The sequence below is a fragment of the Selaginella moellendorffii genome, unplaced genomic scaffold, assembly GCF_000143415.4.
Source record: "Selaginella moellendorffii unplaced genomic scaffold, v1.0 SELMOscaffold_47, whole genome shotgun sequence".
Lineage (NCBI taxonomy): Eukaryota > Viridiplantae > Streptophyta > Lycopodiopsida > Selaginellales > Selaginellaceae > Selaginella > Selaginella moellendorffii.
In genome coordinates, this window is record NW_003314308.1 from 1,229,987 (window position 1) to 1,251,066 (window position 21,080).

The window sequence follows — 21,080 nt, forward strand, 5'->3', positions numbered from 1 at the left end:
CGAGGAGGGAAGCGTAGTCAGCATATGGAACCGGCTCGCTGTGCTCAACGTGAATAACATAAATCAGATGGCTTTCCACAAGCAGGTGATTGGCCATCCAATGTTTGAGAGGTTCCTGACGGTATTGAAAGAGTCATTGGATCTCGCGGCTGCATTCAATTAGGTTGTAGAAATGATCAACGAGATATACCGGATGGTTCTCGACGAGCACAAGTTAAAGAGGAAGGAAACCTACAATGCCGGTCCTTCTGATCTTGTTGATATACTCCCTGCAGAAGGTGTGGACGAGAACATAATCAAAGGAATGGTCATGGTAACTCATCGTTTTCCTGCCTTCAAAACTTCCAGACCAACTCTTTTTGAATTGAATTCTGTCGCAGGGTATGCTCTTCGCAGGAACTGAAGAGGAGCTCGATAGAGTTGTGGGACGAGACCGCCATGTGCAAGAAGAGGATCTCGTCTACTGGAATCCGCCAGTGCCGCTGGTGCTGCCACGCGAGTCAACGTGAAAGTTACGAGCATAAAGTCCCAAAAGTTTCACAGTTTATTGCCAATATCTGAACAGTTCAAGCCCGAGAGGTTCCTCCATTGTCATTGGGGGAGGGACAGACCATGGTGGAGCTCAACCTTACTAGTCTACTCCAGCCTTTCGATTGGAAAACAGTGAAGGGGATATGGAGGAGGCTCAAGGGCTGACCACCAAGATGAAAGTGCCTAGAACTCGAAGTCCTCTTGATAAACATAAACTAGCATATACCTGATTCTGCGACAGTTTTTCGTCATGGATTACCAACAAGCCCACATCTTGGCATTCCCTTTCCCAGCGCAGGGCCATATCAATCCTATGATGTTGCTGTGCCGGAAGTTTGCCTCGATGGGAATCGTCATCACCTTCCTCAACATTCGCAGCCGCCACAACAATCTGGAAGAGGGCGATGATCAGTTCAGGTACGGTTGTGAGAGTTTCTTTCCTCCCCGCAAGATCTATTTGGAACCCCAGGTTTGTGAGCATCTCGGATGAGTGCCTACCAACGGGAAGGTTGGGAAACAACGTGATGAGGTATCTTATGGCTTTGGAAGAAGGAATGAGGGGTGAATTTGAGCAGATAGTGGCGGATCTCACGGCCGACTCTAGTCGCCCTCCATTGACTTGCATCCTCTCCGATGCTTTCATGAGCTGGACTCACGATGTAGCCAGCAAGTTTGGAATCTGCCGTGCAGCGCTCTGGACGAGCTCTGCAACTTGGGCTCTCTTGTCTCTACGCATCCCATTGCTCAGGGATAACGGAGTCCTGCCAGTGAATGGTAGGCCGAGAAATCTTTCGTTTTCTTTGGTTATAGATCCGTATGTATTCCACAGGGATTCGAAGTAGCAAGATCCTAGACTTTGTACCCGGACTTCCACCAATCCCAGCACGGTTTCTTCCGGAGACGCTGCAGCCCGATGAGAAAGACCCGGACTTCCGGTTGAGGATTCGAAGGAATAGTGTCATGCAGAAGGACGCGTGGGTGCTGCTCAACTCGGTCTACGAGATGGAGCCATTGCAGCTGGAGGAGCTTGCCAGCAGCGACAATCTGCACTTCATCGCCGTCGGGCCCTTGCAATGCCTTACGCAACCGTCGAAGGAACATGCTTCTCAGTGGCAGCAGGATCGAAGCTGCCTGGAATGGCTGGACAAGCAAGCTCCGGGCTCGGTCGTCTACATCTCGTTTGGAAGCTTGGCCATCCTATCATATGATCAGGTGGAGGAGATACTGACCGGGCTGAACAAGAGCGGCCATGCATTCTTGTGGGTCATCCGGCTTGACCTTTTCGAAGGCGAGGAGATCCGAGCCAAGTTCCTGGAAAAGATCAGTCTCATAGATCGAGGTATTGTCATCCCATGGGCTCCTCAACTAGAGGTTCGTTTTATCATTTGATGATTCTCTAGGTGATCAACATTGAAATTAAGAATCCCTCCCCAGGTACTACAGCATCGATCCGTGGGAGCGTTTCTCACTCACTCTGGATGGAATTCCGTCATGGAGGCACTTGCAGCTGGTGTTCCACTGCTGTGTAAGCCTTGCTTTGCCGATCAGATCCTAAACACCGCTCTTGTGGTGGATCACATCAAAGCTGGCCTTCGTGCCACCAAGCCAGACGATGACAAAGAGGTGAGTTCAAGCCGCATTCACGAGGTGGTGAGTTTTGCCATGGGAGATGACGGGGGTGAGCTCAGAGAAAGAGTTAAACGGTTGGGTCAGACTCTGGCAGAAGCGGCCGAGCATGGAGGATCCTCGTTGTTAAACTTGCAAGCTTTCTGCCAGGACATGAAACGTAGACAGGCTGCCAGAGTAGAATGATAAATCCTTAAAATTATCAATCTCATGTTGAGATAGAAGTCTTGCCCAAACAATTTCATTAACAAATCCTGGAAAAGTGGCAGAAGTCGCCATTGGTGGTGACATTGCAACGTTGGCAAATTCTGATCACCCATATGATACTGCTGCAAAAGTTGCTGCTTTATTTGAATTGGCAAACAGCTGGTGGGTCTTTAGATCTAGGTGGTATGTCCTGACATCACATTGGCCTGGTATATTGAGGACAATTTTTGCCAAGCTGTTGAAGATTTGTCAGCTGAAGATTCAAAAAGAGACAAGTTCTTTGTAGTTCCTGCTGTACCTATGGCAACTGAAAAGTGATGTGGTGATAATGTTTGTGGGGTGTTGGTTCATTGCATTTTTTGCATATGAATTTTAAAGTATCAATAAGCCACCCAATAAAACATTCATATCTAGGGTTCTTCTTTAATTGCAAGTTGAAAAGAATGATCTGATTAAGTTCTCCAGAATTTTCCATAATAGCAACATCTAGAACATTTTCTCTTATTTATTAATTTAATTGATAAAATGAAAGTTTATAATTATAAACATGTTTATAATTTATAAACACAAGATTAATCTTATTGAATATCAACCATTAAATGGTAGAATAAACTAGAATATACTAAAAAGTGTTTAAATAATAATAGTTATCCTAAAATATCTAAGTCTATTCTAAATATATTCAGGATATATGCTTATGTAAAACCTTTTGCTTGTGGTGCCAAAAAACCTCCACCACACTTGAAAAGCAGGTTAATGGGCACTGTCTACCGGACCCTGCTACTTGCAAACTCTGCTCCTGAGCAGTCTTCTTCATTTCCTTCCCGCCATAAAAGGGATCATGCTGCTGTGCAAAACAGAGAAATGGAAGCCCTGTCTATCATCCTAGTGGGAGCAGCTACACTAGTTCTATGCTCGCTCTTTGCATCGCGCTTCTTGTATCCGCTTCCACCGGGTCCATGGGGTACTCCACTCTTTGGGCATTTGTACTCGCTCGGGGAATTGCCACACCAGACTCTCTCAAAGCTCTCCAAGAAGTATGGCCCGATCATGACTGTCAGGCTGGGAATGGTTCCAGCACTGGTGATTGACTCGCCGCAGTGGGCACGAGAATTTCTTACAACACATGATATTGCATTTGCCTCTAGGCCTCAGAATACAAACTCGAAGTATTTGTTCTTTAATGGCAGCGACGTTGGGTTTTCTCCGTATGGTGAGCACTGGAGGAATCTGAAGAAACTCATCACTATGGAGCTCTTCACCGCCAAGAAGATGGAGGTTTTCAAATCTCTACGTGCCAATGGGATCCTCCGCGTGCTGAAATCCATCGCTGCGGAGGAAGGCAACGTAGTCAGCATAAGGAATTTGCTCTCTATGCTCAACATGAACAACATAAGTCAGATGGCTTTCAGCAAGCAAGTAATTGATGATCCAATATTTCAGAGGTTCCTGGCGGTATTGGAAGAGTCACTGGATCTCATGGCAGTCTTTGTTCTTGGAGATTTCATTCCATTCCTTAAGTGGTTTGATCCTTACGGTTATGTTGAAAAAATGAAGGCCAACCGTAAAGAAATCAGCGGGATATACCAGATGATTATTGATGAGCACAAGTTGAAGAGAAAGGAAAATTGCACTCCCACTGATCTCGTGGATATACTCCTCTCACAAGGGGTGGACGAGACCACAATCAAAGGAACGATCATGGTAATCACCATTTGTGTGCATTGTAAGTTTCATAAACCCACTCTTTCGAATCTTGTCACAGGGCATGTTCGTCGCAGGAACTGACACATCTTCACTCACGTCGGAGTGGGCTCTTACCTCGCTCATAAACAATCCAAGCTGCATGAAGAGAGCCCAGGAGGAGCTCGATAGAGTTGTGGGGCGAGAGCGCCGTGTCCAAGAAGAGGATCTATCCAGTCTTGTCTACTTGAAAGCCATTGTCAAGGAGACCTTCCGGCTGCATCCGCCCGCGCCGCTTCTGCTGCCACGCGAGTCAACCCAGGAGTGTACAGCCAAAGGCGGGTACAAAATCCCCAAAGGTACACGACTCATTATCAATACCTGGTCAATCGGCCGAGACCCCAGCCTGTGGGAGTCGCCTGAAGAGTTCAAGCCCGAGAGATTCCTTGAAAAGTCCATCGATATCAAGGGACAAGACTTTGAGCTCATTCCTTTCGGTGCCGGGCGGAGGATTTGTGCTGGTTTGCCGCTGGGACAGACCATGGTGGAGCTCACCCTGGCTAGCCTGCTACAAGCGTTTGAATGGAAGACAGACAAAACGCTGGATATGGAGGAGTCTGAAGGGCTGACAACCAGGATGAAAGTTCCACTCGCAGCACATGTTACATGCAGGACTTCTCTCAAGTTCTGAATCTTTGCATATCAGATTTGGTCCTCCTATTATAGCTTTGTTGTGAGATGCCAAAGCCTTATCTAATTCATCCTTTGTGTTTAAGATTTTATTATTAGGTTATTCAACTCTGTGTTTTCTTGCAACCAAAAGTACCACAACACAGCCAGTCCAAAGTTGCGTCGTTGGTCTCCAAGAAACGTGGAAGCTTTGACAACTTCTTGGAGGAGACTCTAGAGTCGCTGCCGAAAGTATAGGATACAAGCTGCCCCGCCTCCTAAGGTGGAGAACTTTTGCTTGGTTCTGGAAGTGTTGGAAATGACTAACCTCTTGCTCTTGCTTCCGGAACTCAAGAAATACTTTCTGAGTTATTGGTTGGATCTCAAGTGAACTTGAAAACCAGTTTAGCCTGGAATATAATTTCGAAAAGGATTGAGCGTCCACGACCTCGCTCACCCACTTGTTAAAGGTCACGGTTTCTCTTACATCATTGAGACGAGGATTTCTGTTTGTTGCTACTCACCGCAAAGGTACCAAGGACAACTTTAGAGAGGCGACCACTGCAAAGGACGCACTCATTGAGATCGTCGTCTTGTGCAAGTTTTCAGACAATAAGTGCGGAAAAACATTGCGGGGCCACTTCTAAGCTACACGAGAAGATTGTGCTGCGCTTGGATTGGCCTCCTAGGACGCGAGAGCTGGGCGCAAAAAGATGAAAAGGATTTGTAGACGAAGACGTGCATGTGGTTGTGGCAAGCCCAAATCAAGCAATTGCACCTTCCAAAGTTTTCATTGTCGCTTTTCCAGAGTGTGGCCAGAACAACAATGTGAAACTTGTCCCGCATCCCGCTCTCCAGATGCGAAACAAAAGAAATGGAAGCCAAGGTCATACTAGGAGCAGCCACACTACTAGTTCGTTGTTCTCTGCTTGTATGACTTTTGTTTCATCAGCGTTCATTAACTCCAGTCTTTGGGCACTCGCTCGGTGAACTGCCACACCAGTCCCTTGTGAAGCTCTCCAAGAAGCTGGGAGTGTTTCCAGCGCTGATGATCGACTCAGCGCAATGCGCACGAGAGTTTCTCACACTACACATGAAAAGAATGGGAGCGACAATGGATGGGAAAGAATTATATATAACAAGAGGAGAAAGGGTCCTAACTCATGACCCTCCAGTGACCATCTAGCCTATGTGAATCTGGAAGGTGGCAAAACATGTGCCACTTGGATGTCATGAGGAGAAAAGCATATCACCTCAAGAATACAATATTGCATTTGCCTTAAATACAAACTCGAAATATTTGTTCTTTGGCAGCAGGGGGCTGAATTCTCCTGCTGGTGACCACTGAAATATAGTGACGAAACTGGTCACTCTGGAGCTCTTCACTTCCAAGAACATGGAGGTGTTCAAACCTTGACGTGCTGAGGGGATTCTCCAGGTGTTGAAGTCCATCACTCGCAAGGAGGGAGCATATGGAACCGGCTCACTGTGCTCAACGTGAATAACATAACTCAGATGGCTTTCCACAAGCAGGTGATTGGCCATCCAATGTTTGAGAGGTTCCTGACGGTATTGAAAGAGTCATTGGATCTCGCGGCTGCATTCAATTAGGTTGTAGAAATGATCAACGAGATATACCGGATGGTTCTCGACGAGCACAAGTTAAAGAGGAAGGAAACCTACAATGCCGGTCCTTCTGATCTTGTTGATATACTCCCTGCAGAAGGTGTGGACGAGAACATAATCAAAGGAATGGTCATGGTAACTCATCGTTTTCCTGCCTTCAAAACTTCCAGAACAACTCTTTTTGAATTGAATTCTGTCGCAGGGTATGCTCTTCGCGGGAACTGAAGAGGAGCTCGATAGAGTTGTGGGACGAGACCGCCATGTGCAAGAAGAGGATCTCGTCTACTGGAATCCGCCAGTGCCGCTGGTGCTGCCACGCGAGTCAACGTGAAAGTTACGAGCATAAAGTCCCAAAAGTTTCACAGCTTATTGCCAATATCTGAACAGTTCGGTTCCTCCATTGTCATTGGGGGAAAAGACTTTGGGCTAACCTATCAGGACTGGGACAGACCATGGTGGAGCTCAACCTTACTAGTCTACTCCAGGCTTTCGACTGGAAAACAGTGAAGGGGATATGGAGGAGGCTCAAGGGCTTGTTGTGGTGTGAAAAGGGATGAACATAACACTCATGAGCTCGTTCATTGTGTTCCGACTCTTTTTACATGACTTGACTCATGACCACGTGGACATGCCACGTCAGCTGATCGAGACTGACATCTCGACACTCCATCAGCTGAGAGGATGGACTACCCCTCCCACTCAGCCGAAACAGATGGAGAGCAGACTCCCAGTGCAGCACAATGGCGTTCAAAGGAGTCTCGAGCCAAAGCCTTCGTGAGTATATCAGCCACCATTGCCTCGGTGGGGCAATATTCCAGCAACAACTTTCCATTTTGGACTTGTTCCCTCACGTAGTGGAAACGAATCTCGATGTGTTTCGTCCGAGAATGGAAGCGTGGATTGGCGGCCAGTGCAAGAGCACTTTGGTTGTCCGAGAACAGCACCATAGGGCCGGTGCAAGCAGGAATCTGGGGCAGGTCACGGCAGAACTGGGTCAACCAAATCGCTTCTTTGCTGGCAGCGGTTAGGGCAATGTACTCTGCCTCTGTCGAGGACAGAGCCACCAGCGGCAGCCGCTTACTGAGTCTAAGACCACTTGCAATATAGTTTTGTCTTTCCAAGATTAAGCTATCCATCCATGAGTGATCATCCCATGATTGCACCTTAACATCCTTATAATGCCCCAATACATAAAAAACACCATCCTTCAATATCCTTATTTTGGTCCCCATTGAATCCCTTTCCGTCAATTGTAGTGTTTGCCAACACTACCACTGGGTCAAAGCCCAAAGGCCCAACCATTAAATTTCTTTGACTTGTGGACTTTCCTCACCACATGATTATACTTTTAGTCACTAAGCAAGAGGACCATTCCTTTTTTTTTTTATAGTCCAAAACTTAAGGATGACATTTCAAAACACCACAGCTCAATGCAAGCTTTGTGAGTACTCTCCCCATCTTCTACCACTAGGATGCCCTAACCATATGACTAAAGTGAGGTTTTGATGAGCCACACAATATATCCAAATAGGTAATGCCAACCACACTTAAATTGGGAGTATTGACCATTTAATATATTGGGGGAGATAAAGTTAATTCTTGAACACTTCACTAAATTACCCCACTTGTTTATTTGTGTTTAATTTAGCCTTAAACTCCTCATGGTTATATCATCACCCACTGATGTAGCCATAAAGTGGTGTAAGACCAGGCTTAAGTGGACATTGCCAATAGAAATTTACAAACCTTAAAAATATGACCAAGATGAAAAATCAACTCTGAAATATATGGATTGAAAGTAGCATGATATTGATTTAACAATTTTCCCTTTTTTTAAGTATATTATTATCCTTTTCTAATTTCAATTTCTCACATTTCTTTGTATGAGTTTTGAGATGCTAGCTGTCAAGATCTTCATTCTGTTTTACATTTATTTTTCATCTAACATTAGCTTCATCTATCATGATTAAATCCACTCTTCCCTTCAAGTATGCCAACTTCAAAGATGTTTGTTGACAAAAGGAGAGCTAACATTTTGCCATCATATCAATCTTGTGGAGGGGAAATCACCACTATTTTATCTTATCTACAATCTTTAATCAATAGAATTATAGTGTAATATAGGCATATCTATTACAAATGTGTCTATGCAGTATCAAAAGTTATATATTGGCTTGTCTTTTTGGATATTTTTCTTTTATTACCATGATAGTAGAAGATTGGTATTGTTAGACTCTTTATCAATCTCTACCTATGCTAGTTCAGAAACTAGTTAGTAAATGTGTGCTTAGACTGGAAGAACACTAAGAACAAAAATCTTAAACTATTATTTAGTCAATTATATTTGATATGGTGATGAGAAACTCATATTATTATATTACACTTGGTAATGTTATGAACCCCAATAGTCCCTTAATATTCCCTTCATCGAGGAGGCAAATAAGGCTTATGCGAGGCTCTAAATGTATAGTAAAGAGAATGGATAAGTAGGGCATAGTTGAGCAACTTGATATATTGTCTAGCTCTTTGTTAATCTAGTTTAGGTGTAAGCCCAAACTCCATACTATGCTAGCTAATGAGGTACTTATATCCTTGTGTATAGGCTATTTGTATGTTGAAATAATATCAAATTTTGTTTAGCTTTCATTTGTATGCTAATTTTGATCTTAAAAGTTTTAGGACTATTCTAATATTGTTCCATATTCATATTCCTTAGTAATGAATATAATATATTGAGATGTTGGTACCCTTGGATGTTGGAAGTAAAATCAAATACATGGAATATTTGGACTAAGTGCCAAGCCAATATAATCTTGAGATTACATCTAGGGGTAAGCAAGTACCCTAAGACAAATGAAGAGAGTGAAATTCCTTAAAAAAGTCATAGGTATGGTTATATGACTAAAGTAGAATGAAAAAGCTTGTCCCTTATAACACGTTTGGACTAAAACTTTTGACTTAAATAGTTCAGAATAGAAATGGAACTTCTAAAGAAGCATTTAAAGGATGAGTATGAAGATATCAAAGAATGAGCACAAAGTGATTGATAAACAAGTCTTTAAAAAGGGACAAAAGAATGATTAAAATGTGGCAAATGTTATGACACATGGAAGTGTTAAGACTAAAGTCCTAGAACCTAAGAGCTCAAAGTGGAATGATGTTGGAATTAATTTACCCCATTAAGAAACTAAATGTTTGAAGTGTCAAATATGGAGATATCTTGGGCTTGATATATCTAGGGTTGCATATATCAAGTTTCTATGGAGGATTCTAGGGGAATTAGTATGACTAAGGAAGGCTATATTCATAATATGAACACAAGGGAATTTAAGGCTAAAGTGAATATAAATAAAATGACTTAATGATGTGTTTAAGAGTTGCTAGCTCCTTTAGAAGATTAAATAATTAATGCTACTTATTTAGATACTTTGACTCAAAGAAACCTCACTTTAGCCATGTGGCTAATGTTATTAAGACTTAGTAGATGGGCATTTATGACTTGACCTAGTAGCAATATTCACAAGCATTTAATGGGGATTGAAAAAAGGACACAGCAGCCCCATGGAGCAAGAACGTATACCCGGAGGTAGAGCGCCTTGAGTCCTGGTCGCCCGCCCAGTCCGCATCCGAGGACCCATGAAGTTCCTGTGACACAGCAGCGCCATAGTGAAGCTGCAAATGCAAGGTACCTCGAACGTAGCGGAAAATCCGCTTCACAGCTTGCCAATGTGCAGGTCCAGGGTTCTCGAGGAACTGGGAGACCATCCCAACAGCATAGGCGAGATCTGGTCGCGTTCCCAGCATCAAATAAACAAGACTTCCCACAGCTTGACGATATGGCACCGTGGCCATGTACTCTCGTTCTTCCTCCGTGACAGGGGCCATGTCACGGCTGAGTTTGTGATTGACCTCAAGAGGTGCAGCATATTGAAGCGTTCCAAGATCTCCCTTGATAATGAGCTTGTGTCAAACTCAAGGTGCATGCTCCTCGATTGCGTATAATTTGGATGCCAAGGAAATGGCGAAGCTCGCCCAGGTCAGACATCTCAAATTCTTCACTCAGCTTCTTTTTCATCTCGTCCAGCAGGTGGCGGGTTTTTGCACCGAGAATGCAGTCGTCAACGTACACAGCAACCAGGAGAAAATCGTCACCACACTTGTACAGCTACACGTTTCCTTCCACTGCAAGAGGAACACACCCCAGGCTCTTGAAGAACGCATCAATGCGTTCAAACCAAACCCGTGGGGATTGTTTAAGCCCATACAGGGCGCGATTCAGCTTGCAAACAAGATGTTCCTCACCAGGTTTGACGAATCCAGGTGGTTGCTTGACGTAGACCTCCTCGTTCAACTTGCCGTGCAGGAAAGCAGTGCGAACGTCCCACTGGTGCAGTTCCAGGTCGTACTTGGCAGCCAGTGCAAGGATCACTCGCACAGAGGTCAACTTCACAACTGGTGAGTACGTCTCCATGTATTCCAAACCTGGAATCTGGCTGAAGCCCCGTGCGACAAACCTGGCCTTGAACTTTGCTACAGTTCCAGTCTGTACTTGACTGTGTAAATCCATTTCGAGCTCACAAGGTGAGCACCTTCAGGTAAGGTTGTCTTTGTCATTGTATTGTTTCGCTCATGCGAATGCATTTCAGCATTCATGGCTTCTCGCCACTGGGCAGCATGAGGTCCAGCTAATGCCTCGTCAACATTCGCTGGAATGGGGATTCGCTCTGGATTAGCAGCCACGAAGTTAGCCTGGTGCGTTCCTTTCTTTTTAATTTTTCCAAAACTAAAGAAGGGACGAGATTGCTCAGCTTCCAGTTGCAGCCTCGATGGTACAGGAACTCGAGCAGAGCGCCGTGGTTCAGGACGTGCTGGAGGGTGGATCACAGGTGGTGGAACAAGTGGAGAGTCTGGGAGAGCTCCCACTGAAGTTGGCGACCTGCTTCCAGCTCCCACTGAAGGTGATGATCCACGTCCAGCTCCCACTGAAGATGAGCCGAGGAAGAACTCAGGAGCAGCTTGAAATTCCTCGTCGCCCTCGAAGTAAGTGTTCATCAGCTCTTCAGAGAAGTTAGGTGTTCTCACTGGAGGAGATTCTTGCAGAGGCGTAACTGGAGGGCGTGGTGGCAGTGCTGGAAGAACCACCACGTTACCACCAGCAGGAGCAAGAGGCAGCAACGGGACTTGAGAAGGAGCTGTAATCACGTGAACTGTGTCCACCCCATGGAAGTAGGAGCAGGAACTTCAGCGTGATTCTTGTACAGCTTGCTCTCATCAAAGAGCACATCCCGTCTTTCCAGCAAAGTCTTGCGCTTGAGAGAATAAAGGCGATAGCCTTTCATGCCTTCCAAATATCCCAGGAAAATGGATGGCTCAGCCTTTGACTCCAGCTTTCGGCGTTGCTTGCATAGGCGAAACAGCCAAAAATGCGGAGATGATCATAACCAGGTGCGTGACCAGTCCAAAGCTCATAAGGAGTGGTCTTCCCAGGCAGCGCACGTGTTGGCAACCGGTTTCGAACATAAACAGCCGTGTTAACTGCCTCTCCCCAGAAAGCAGCCGGCATTCCTGCGTGAAGCAGCATACAGCGTGCAGCTTCTATGATGGTGCGATTCACCCTCTCGGCAGCACCATTCTGGGCATGTGCATCAGGGACAGCATACTGGCGCTGGATCCCAGCTTCAGCACAAAACGTCTCGAATTCTCCAGAGACGAATTCTCCTCCACGATCACAGCGGAGCACACGAACTAAACAGCCGTGTAGATTTTCTACCAAAGCCTTGTATTGGCTAAAACAGGAGAACACTTCTGACTTATGAGCCAGCAGATACACGATCAGGTACCGCGTGTAATCATCCAGGAAGGTGACTACGTAACGTTTGCCTCCCAAAGATTCAACCATAATTGAACAAACGTCCGAGTGTACCAACTCAAGAACAGAACTTGCTCGAGAATGAGAAATCTGTGGAAAAGGAAAAACGTGGTGTTTTCCACCAACACAAGTTTCGCAAAAGAGGCGCCACAGGAACATCCACCTTTTTGAGCTGTTGCTCGTTCACGTGACCAAGGCGCTGGTGCCAGGTTGCAAGTGTCGGTGGAACCCGAGCCATCAGCGCCACAGGTGGAAGGATCACGTGAGCATCCAGGCGGTAGAGCGTATCAACTGGAACTCCAAAAGCGACCTTGTCTCCAGTCTCGGCATCCAGCACGAACGCTCCCTGTGCTGTGAACAGAGTATCGAAGCCTACTTGAGCAGCAGTTCCAATCGACAGCAGCGTGTGTGTAAGTCCCGGAACATAAGACACAGGATAGATCTCCCGGATTTCTCCAGAAGAGAGCTGAACCCTGATTGTTCCTTTGCCTAGTACGTCGTGAGCAGAGGAGTCACCGAGTCCCACGGCGTCACTCTCACACGGTTCTTGGTAGGAAGCCATGGGCGTCATATGGAATGACGCTCCAGAATCCAGCCACAGCTCTGGTCCGAGCACGGGCTGGTGGCTGCTGCTTGCAGAGCGAGCCATCAAGAGCTTACGAGGAGTCCCAGAGCCCTTGTCTTTGTTTCCTTTGTCTTTGTTCTTGGCAGCTTTAGCACGATCAGCTTTCTTCTTCTTGCAATCCCTCGCCAAGTGTCCAGGTTTGTGGCAATAGTGACAAATGCCACGAAAACCAGTGTCGTTCGGCTGAGCTTGAGAGGACGAGGATGATCCTCCCGCAGCGCCAGCATAAAGCAAGGAAGATTTGGCTGAGGGCATCGCTTCTTTCTTCTGCGTTCCTCTCCAATTAGGGCACCCACGACTTGATCAAAGTTCATGGCCATGTGAGATAGAAGAGATGCGAGCGTGCTAAACGCAGGCGTGACGGTTGCAAGCAGCAACGCCCTGGCGCGATCGTGACAGGAGGCCCAGCACCAGTCAATTCAGCCATTAGCCCTCGAATCCGTCCCACGTACACAGCAATGGTTTCACCTGTTTCCATGTGAAGCGCCAAGAGTTGTTGATTCAGCAGCATGGAAGAATTTGCGGCTTGGGCCACGAAGATCGTGCGAAGCGACGTCCAGATTTCCGGTCTTGGTGAGATCAATCAGCGGCAAGAATTCATCGCTCAATCCCAAGCTAATGAGGGTGATGGCTTGCTGATTGCGAAAATCCCAATCTGATTGTAGCGTCTGCTCAGCGGGACGAGGTTCAGTCCCATCAACGATGTTCCACGCCCGTTTTGCAGAGAGAATCAGCCTGATTCTTGTCGCCCATGTGAAGAAATTCGTGCCACTGAATTTCTCCACCTTCTCTGTGGAAGCCAACCGGTGGCGGTGGCGGCGGCAGCAGCGGCGGTGGTGGTGGGGGCGGCAGAGGTGGTTAAGGATCATCCCCGAAATCCAATACCATGTTGTGGTGTGAAAAGGGATGAAGGACTTCCCGGGTAGGGCGAGCACGTTCCCGCCCAGAACGGGCGAGCCGGGCATTGCTGGGCATTAGCCTGGTGAGCATGGAACGTGCGAGCCCGTGCCCGGGAACGACCTTAATGGGCTATGGCGAAACCATTAATGGACACATGGAAGAATGTTATTCAAGGATGAGAGGGTTCTCCAAAATTGGCAGTTGGTAACCTAATTCTCTAGAACCTAGCAGTTGGCAATTAGGTTCTGGAGAACCTGGCAATTGTCAACCTGCAGAGAATTTAACTCGATCTGACAGTTGCTAATGGTTGAATTAAGTTAATAGGCAAGCCACAGCCCGTTAAGGACATAACACTCATGAGCTCGTTCATTGTGTTCTGACTCTTTTTACATGACTCAAGGGACATGACTCATGACCACGTGGACATGCCACGTCAGCTGATCAAGACTGATATCTCGACAGGGCTGACCACCAAGATGAAAGTGCCTAGAACTCGAAGTCCTCTTGATAAACATAAACTAGCATATACCTGATTCTGCAATAGTTTTTCGTCATGGATTCCCAACAAGCCCACATCTTGGCATTCCCTTTCCCAGCGCAGGGCCATATCAATCCTATGATGTTGCTGTGCCGGAAGTTTGCCTCGATGGGAATCGTCATCACCTTCCTCAACATTCGCAGCCGCCACAACAATCTGGAAGAGGGCGATGATCAGTTCAGGTACGGTTGTGAGAGTTTCTTTCCTCCCCGCAAGATCTATTTGGAACCCAGGTTTGTGAGCATCTTGGATGAGTGCCTACCAACGGGAAGGTTGGGAAACAACGTGATGAAGTATCTTATGGCTTTGGAAGAAGGAATGAGGGGTGAATTTGAGCAGATAGTGGCGGATCTCACGGCCGACTCCAGTCGCCCTCCATTGACTTGCATCCTCTCCGATGCTTTCATGAGCTGGACTCACGATGTAGCCAGCAAGTTTGGAATCTGCCGTGCAGCGCTCTGGACGAGCTCTGCAACTTGGGCTCTCTTGTCTCTACGCATCCCATTGCTCAGGGATAACGGAGTCCTGCCAGTGAATGGTAGGCCGAGAAATCTTTCGTTTTTTTTGGTTATAGATCCGTATGTATTCCACAGGGATTCGAAGTAGCAAGATCCTAGACTTTGTACCCGGACTTCCACCAATCCCAGCACGGTTTCTTCCGGAGACGCTGCAGCCCGATGAGAAAGACCCGGACTTCCGGTTGAGGATTCGAAGGAATAGTGTCATGCAGAAGGACGCGTGGGTGCTGCTCAACTCGGTCTACGAGATGGAGCCATTGCAGCTGGAGGAGCTTGCCAGCAGCGACAATCTGCACTTCATCACCGTCGGGCCCTTGCAATGCCTTATGCAACCGTCGAAGGAACATGCTTCTCAGTGGCAGCAGGATCGAAGCTGCCTGGAATGGCTGGACAAGCAAGCTCCGGGCTCGGTCGTCTACATCTCGTTTGGAAGCTTGGCCATCCTATCATATGATCAGGTGGAGGAGATACTGACCGGGATGGAGAAGAGCGGCCATGCATTCTTGTGGGTCATCCGGCTTGACCTTTTCGAAGGCGAGGAGATCCGAGCCAAGTTCCTGGAAAAGATCAGTCTTATAGATCGAGGTATTGTCATCCCATGGGCTCCTCAACTAGAGGTTCGTTTTATCATTTGATGATTCTCTAGGTGATCAACATTGAAATTAAGAATCCCTCCCCAGGTACTACAGCATCGATCCGTGGGAGCGTTTCTCACTCACTCTGGATGGAATTCCGTCATGGAGGCACTTGCAGCTGGTGTTCCACTGCTGTGTAAGCCTTGCTTTGCCGATCAGATCCTAAACACCGCTCTTGTGGTGGATCACATCAAAGCTGGCCTTCGTGCCACCAAGCCAGACGATGACAAAGAGGTGAGTTCAAGCCGCATTCACGAGGTGGTGAGTTTTGCCATGGGAGATGACGGGGCTGAGCTCAGAGAAAGAGTTAAACGGTTGGGTCAGACTCTGGCAGAAGCAGCCGAGCATGGAGGATCCTCGTTGTTAAACTTGCAAGCTTTCTGCCAGGACATGAAACATAGACAGGCTTCCAGAGTAGAATGATAAATCTTTAAAATTATCAATCTCATGTTGAGATCATTAACAAATCCTGGAAAAGTGGCAGAAGTCGCCATTGGTGGTGACATTGCAACGTGGGCAAATTCTGATCACCCATATGATACTGCTGCAAAAGTTGCTGTTTTATTTGAATTGGCAAATAGTTGGTGGGTCTTTAGATCTAGGTGGTATGTCCTGACATCGCATTGGCCTCGTATATTGAGGACAATTTATAGTTATCCTAAAATATCTAAGTCTATTCTAAATATATTCAGGATATTATTATTATTAAATGGTTATGTAAAACCTTTTGATCTTTACGTGTGTGCTTGTGGTGCCAAAAACCCTCCCCCACACTTGAAAAGCAGGTTAATGGGCATTGTCTACCGTACTTACCCACACCTAGTTGCAGTCTTCTTCATTTTCTTCCACGAACTCGCCATAAAAGGGATCATGCTGCTGTGCAAAACAGAAAAATGGAAGCCCTGTCTATCATCCTAGTGGGAGCAGCTACACTAGTTCTATGCTCGCTCTTTGCATCGCGCTTCTTGTATCCGCTTCCACCGGGTCCATGGGGTACTCCACTCTTTGGGCATTTGTACTCGCTCGGGGAATTGCCACACCAGACTCTCTCAAAGCTCTCCAAGAAGTATGGCCCGATCATGACTGTCAGGCTGGGAATGGTTCCAGCACTGGTGATTGACTCGCCGCAGTGGGCACGAGAATTTCTTACAACACATGATATTGCATTTGCCTCTAGGCCTCAGAATACAAACTCGAAGTATTTGTTCTTTAATGGCAGCGACGTTGGGTTTTCTCCGTATGGTGAGCACTGGAGGAATCTGAAGAAACTCATCACTATGGAGCTCTTCACCGCCAAGAAGATGGAGGTTTTCAAAGCTCTACGTGCCAATGGGATCCTCCGCGTGCTGAAATCCATCGCTGCGGAGGAAGGCAACGTAGTCAGCATAAGGAATTTGCTCTCTATGCTCAACATGAACAACATAAGTCAGATGGCTTTCAGCAAGCAAGTCATTGATGATCCAATATTTCAGAGGTTCCTGGCGGTATTGGAAGAGTCACTGGATCTCATGGCAGTCTTTGTTCTTGGAGATTTCATTCCATTCCTTAAGTGGTTTGATCCTTACGGTTATGTCGCAAAAATGAAGGCCAACCGTAAGGAAATCAGCGGGATATACCAGATGATTATTGATGAGCACAAGTTGAAGAGAAAGAAAAATTGCACTCCCACTGATCTCGTGGATATACTCCTCTCACAGGGGGTGGACGAGACCACAATCAAAGGAACGATCATGGTAATCACCATTTGTGTGCATTGTAAGTTTCATAAACCCACTCTTTCGAATCTTGTCACAGGGCATGTTCGTCGCAGGAACTGACACATCTTCACTCACGTCGGAGTGGGCTCTTACCTCGCTCATAAACAATCCAGGCTGCATGAGGAGAGCTCAGGAGGAGCTCGATAGAGTTGTGGGGCGAGAGCGCCGTGTCCAAGAAGAGGATCTATCCAGTCTTGTCTACCTGAAAGCCATTGTCAAGGAGACCTTCCGGCTCCATCCGCCCGCGCCTCTTCTGCTGCCACGCGAGTCAACCCAGGAGTGTACAGTCAAAGGCGGGTACAAAATCCCCAAAGGTACACGACTCATTATCAATACCTGGTCAATCGGCCGAGACCCCGTCTCCTGAAGAGTTCAAGCCCGAGAGATTCCTTGGAAAGTCCATTGATATCAAGGGACAAGACTTTGAGCTCATTCCTTTTGGTGCCGGGCGGAGGATTTGTGCTGGTTTGCCGCTGGGACAGACCATGGTGGAGCTCACCCTGGCTAGCCTGCTACAAGCGTTTGAATGGAAGACAGACAAAACGCTGGATATGGAGGAATCCGAAGGGCTGACAACCAGGATGAAAGTTCCACTCGCAGCACATGTTACACGCAGGACTTCTCTCAAGTTCTAAATCTTTGCATATCAGATCTGGTCCTCCTATTATAGCTTTGTTGTGAGATGCCAAAGCCTTATCTACCATAATTCATCCTTTGTGTTTAAGATTTTATTATTGGGGTTATTTGTGTTTTCTTGCAACCATAAGTACCACAACACAGCCAGTCCAAAGTTGCGTCAAATCCACCGGTGGTCTCCAAGAAACGTGGAAGCTTTGACAACTTCTTGGAGGAGACTCTAGAGTCGCCGCCGAAAGTATAGCATACAAGCTGCCCCGCCTCCTAAGGTGGAGAACTTTTGCTCGGTTCTGGAAGTGTTGGAAATGACTAACCTCTTTGCTTCCATACTGCTTGCTAGATCAACACAAAACTCTTATCTCCTGCCTGTCAGTAAGAAGAGGACGAAGGGGGACGATTTCCCGGTGGATACGGAGAGCCTCTCTCCTGCGGTGGAGCTGACGTCCCGTCCTGGTTGTACTGCTGATGCTGCTGCTGCTGCTGCTGTGATGGATACTGCTGCTGCTGCTGTGATGGATACTGCTGCTGCTGCTGCTGCGGTGCGTACTGCTGCTGTGGAGGGTATTGCTGCTGCGGTGGTGGCGAGTTTTGATACTGGTTGTACTGCGGCGGTGGCGCGTTTTGGTTATACTGTTGCTGCTGGTATGGTGGTGCGTTCTGGTATGGCGGCGGGCTGGAAGGACCGTTCTGGTACTGTGGAGCTCCTGACGCTGGAGGAGCCTGAGAGTAACCAGCGCCATATCCTCCGGATTGAGAGTAAGGTGATCCCGCTCCCTGCGAGTAGCCACCGCCGCCAGCCGGTGGAGCTTGTGTCCCTGCTGCTGAGTATCCGCCTGGAGCACCTGCGGCCGAGTATCCTCCCTGCCTTGGAGGCTGCTGCGAGTAAGGTGCCTGACCACCACCTCCTGCGGCCGAGTATCCTCCCTGTGCTGGAGCTTGTTGCGAGTAAGGTGATTGACCACTTGCGGCTCCAGCAACCGAGTATCCACCGGGAGCTGGAGCCTGCGAGTAAGGCGACTGAGCAGCTCCGTATCCGCCTTGCTGCGAGTAAGGTGGCTGGCCGCCTTGTGCGTAAGGTGACTGGCCAGTCCCTGCTGCTGCGTATCCACCTTGAGATGGAGCTTGCGAATAAGGTGACTGACCATATCCACCACCCGAAGCTGGAGGCTGCGAATAAGGAGACTGAGTGGCTCCATATCCACCTGGAGCTTGCGCCTGTTGTTGCGTCCCGTATCCAGTTTGCGGCTGCGAGTAACCAGCCGGAGCTTGGGACGCTTGAGCTGGAGCTGGAGTTGGAGCTGGAGCCGATGCTGCTGCTGGGGTTGCTGCTTGGGAAGAAAGTCGTCCCCCGGAAGCGTCTGAAGTTGCTTCTGGAGCCGGAGCTGCCGGCTGCGCGGCTTCTGCTGGTGGAGCCCCTGCCGATTGCGCTGCTGGCATTGGATATAGTTCCGCAGGTGTAGTTGGAACGCCAGAAGCCGGTTGAGTCGCGGCTGCTGCAGCCGCTGCTGCCGGAGGGAGGTAGTCAGTCGTTCGAGGAGCCATTGCCGGCACTTTGATAGTCTTCTTCTCCTTGATGACTTCCAGTACCTTGTTAGCTTCGTCGATGAAGGCCTCGTAACCTTCAATGTTTCGGATCACAATGTCGATCTGACAGAAAGCATGTGTCAGAATCAGCGTAAGAAAGAACAGAGAGAAAAATAAAAAGGAAAAGAGAAGAAAGAAAAGGAAGTGCTTACTCGCTCAAAGCCTTCGCAGCTGTCTTTAAGAGTTCGAAGAGCAACTTCTGCGCCATCCGCATAGGGGTACCTGAGCGTGATTGTTAGTAACTACCCCAAATAAAAGAAATGCCATACCCGTATATATTGCAAGACAATGGCGGAAATGCAAGATATTTTAGCTTCTCTTTGCGAGCAACCAAGAGAGCAGTCCTGCAGAAGTTGACTTTCGTGAGAACAAAAAAATCGAAAACAGAAATGCTGAACCTGTAAGCTTTTTCTAGAGTTGGATCAGACTCTCGAACACCTGTTTTCTCGTTCTTCTTGTGAACAGCTCCGACTGTGTGAATGACACGATGTACAGGAAGATCAAAGGCTCTAAAACAAGAAAAACGAAAAAACAAAACGAAAAACTCAATACAAAAACTAGAAACAACGACAAAGGTACCTCGTACTGATAGCATCACCCATTTCAGCCTTGATTCCCTGAGGAGCAACATCCGGGAGCCTTTGAGTGCATTCCAAGAGCTTCGAACCAGCAGCTTTGAAAAGAACTACAGAGAAACATACACACGCATTGGAACTATTAAGAAGCATTTGGAGTAAAAGGTGCGAATTACCTGCATTCACAGCTGGTCCTGTGTTGAGCTTCTTGTTTGCTGGAGCAATCTGCGAGGCAGGAAAAAAAAACGAAAAGAAGAACACGAACCTTACAAACGAAAGAAGAGAAGCATAAGAGAGACATACCACTGCATCCTGCTTGCCATCCACAAACCACTTGGACAAGTCCCCAAAGTAAATGGTGCACAGACAAGTTGGCGAGAGCTTGAAGTGTTCTCGCTGCAAGAGCTCCGTCGGTGGCTTTGGCGGTGTCAGCCATTCCATCACCTTGGACTTCTGCTTGGTGGGATCATAAGGCCGCGGAGTTCCGGGCTTTGGACGAGGCGAGCCTGGCAATCCAGGAATCTGGCTCCCTGGAAAGTTGAGTCCCAGAGACCCAGAGAATCCCGAGAAGGGAGGCGGCCGCGAGAACTTCCTATCGGAGGTAGCCGTGGACGCCGTTGGCCTGGTTGGGAGCTCTTTGGGAAGACTATCGGCAGTGCCATTTGTTCCAGACGGCGGTGGCGAGCCTGGAGCTCCAGTGCACGCCCTCACACTGAGAGAGAGCGACGAATTCCTGGTTGCGGCGGGCAAATACGCGAAGTTCCCGGGCCTCACATCGCCAAAGAGGCCAGAGGAATGGATACCTAGCGGAGGCGAGACCCTCGCCTGGCTCACAGCCGCGAGCTGCATCGTCCAGGAATCCCTGCGCGGCCGGGAGCTCTCAGCGCCGGATTGCGAGAAAATGCATCACGAATCTCAGCCATACCTCGGAGAGCGCGGAGGAGCACAGCGCCTTATCCCTTCGCGAGAAATATACGTAGGGCTTATACCAGGGTTTATGAAAGATCTATCTGGAGGCAATCCCGACCGTCGGTTATCAAGCATCTGAAGCCGTCGGATCTAGATATTTCTTTTTTAAAACGAGGCATGTTCTTGGATGGT

At 47.6% G+C, this 21,080-nt stretch overlaps 5 protein-coding genes and 1 pseudogene across 5 annotated transcripts; 5 read left to right on the top strand and 1 right to left on the bottom strand.

Annotated features, from left to right (window-relative positions):
• The first annotated feature begins 526 nt into the window (after nucleotides 1-526).
• LOC9658288 (UDP-glycosyltransferase 85A1) lies at nucleotides 527-2,463 on the top strand. The gene is made up of 4 exons (XM_024686141.1): nucleotides 527-948; nucleotides 1,001-1,305; nucleotides 1,361-1,902; nucleotides 1,966-2,463. The coding sequence occupies exons 1-4, from the start codon at nucleotides 782-784 to the stop codon at nucleotides 2,341-2,343; spliced, it is 1,392 nt and encodes a 463-aa protein (XP_024541909.1). The 5' UTR covers nucleotides 527-781; the 3' UTR covers nucleotides 2,344-2,463.
• A 677-nt stretch (nucleotides 2,464-3,140) lies between these two features.
• LOC9658289 (cytochrome P450 71A1) lies at nucleotides 3,141-4,829 on the top strand. Its single transcript, XM_024686140.1, has 2 exons — nucleotides 3,141-4,068; nucleotides 4,130-4,829. The coding sequence occupies exons 1-2, from the start codon at nucleotides 3,229-3,231 to the stop codon at nucleotides 4,736-4,738; spliced, it is 1,449 nt and encodes a 482-aa protein (XP_024541908.1). The 5' UTR covers nucleotides 3,141-3,228; the 3' UTR covers nucleotides 4,739-4,829.
• Nucleotides 4,830-9,602: 4,773 nt separating this feature from the next.
• Nucleotides 9,603-10,863, top strand: LOC112350242. Its single transcript, XM_024686084.1, has 5 exons — nucleotides 9,603-9,680; nucleotides 9,933-10,027; nucleotides 10,077-10,319; nucleotides 10,430-10,647; nucleotides 10,706-10,863. The coding sequence occupies exons 1-5, from the start codon at nucleotides 9,603-9,605 to the stop codon at nucleotides 10,837-10,839; spliced, it is 768 nt and encodes a 255-aa protein (XP_024541852.1). The 3' UTR covers nucleotides 10,840-10,863.
• Nucleotides 10,864-14,231: 3,368 nt separating this feature from the next.
• LOC9658290 (UDP-glycosyltransferase 85A1) lies at nucleotides 14,232-15,957 on the top strand. Its single transcript, XM_002981048.2, has 4 exons — nucleotides 14,232-14,456; nucleotides 14,508-14,812; nucleotides 14,868-15,409; nucleotides 15,473-15,957. Exons 1-4 carry the CDS (start codon nucleotides 14,290-14,292, stop codon nucleotides 15,848-15,850), a joined length of 1,392 nt encoding a protein of 463 aa, XP_002981094.2. The 5' UTR covers nucleotides 14,232-14,289; the 3' UTR covers nucleotides 15,851-15,957.
• A 314-nt stretch (nucleotides 15,958-16,271) lies between these two features.
• On the top strand, nucleotides 16,272-17,848 carry LOC9658291 (annotated as a pseudogene).
• Nucleotides 17,849-17,998: 150 nt separating this feature from the next.
• LOC9658292 (RNA polymerase II degradation factor 1) lies at nucleotides 17,999-20,965 on the bottom strand. Its single transcript, XM_024686139.1, has 8 exons — nucleotides 20,905-20,965; nucleotides 20,283-20,841; nucleotides 20,156-20,204; nucleotides 19,984-20,089; nucleotides 19,803-19,913; nucleotides 19,674-19,748; nucleotides 19,557-19,626; nucleotides 17,999-19,467 (listed from the first exon to the last, which is right to left on the bottom strand). Exons 2-8 carry the CDS (start codon nucleotides 20,826-20,828, stop codon nucleotides 18,190-18,192), a joined length of 2,235 nt encoding a protein of 744 aa, XP_024541907.1. The 5' UTR covers nucleotides 20,829-20,841; nucleotides 20,905-20,965; the 3' UTR covers nucleotides 17,999-18,189.
• Nucleotides 20,966-21,080: the final 115 nt, after the last annotated feature.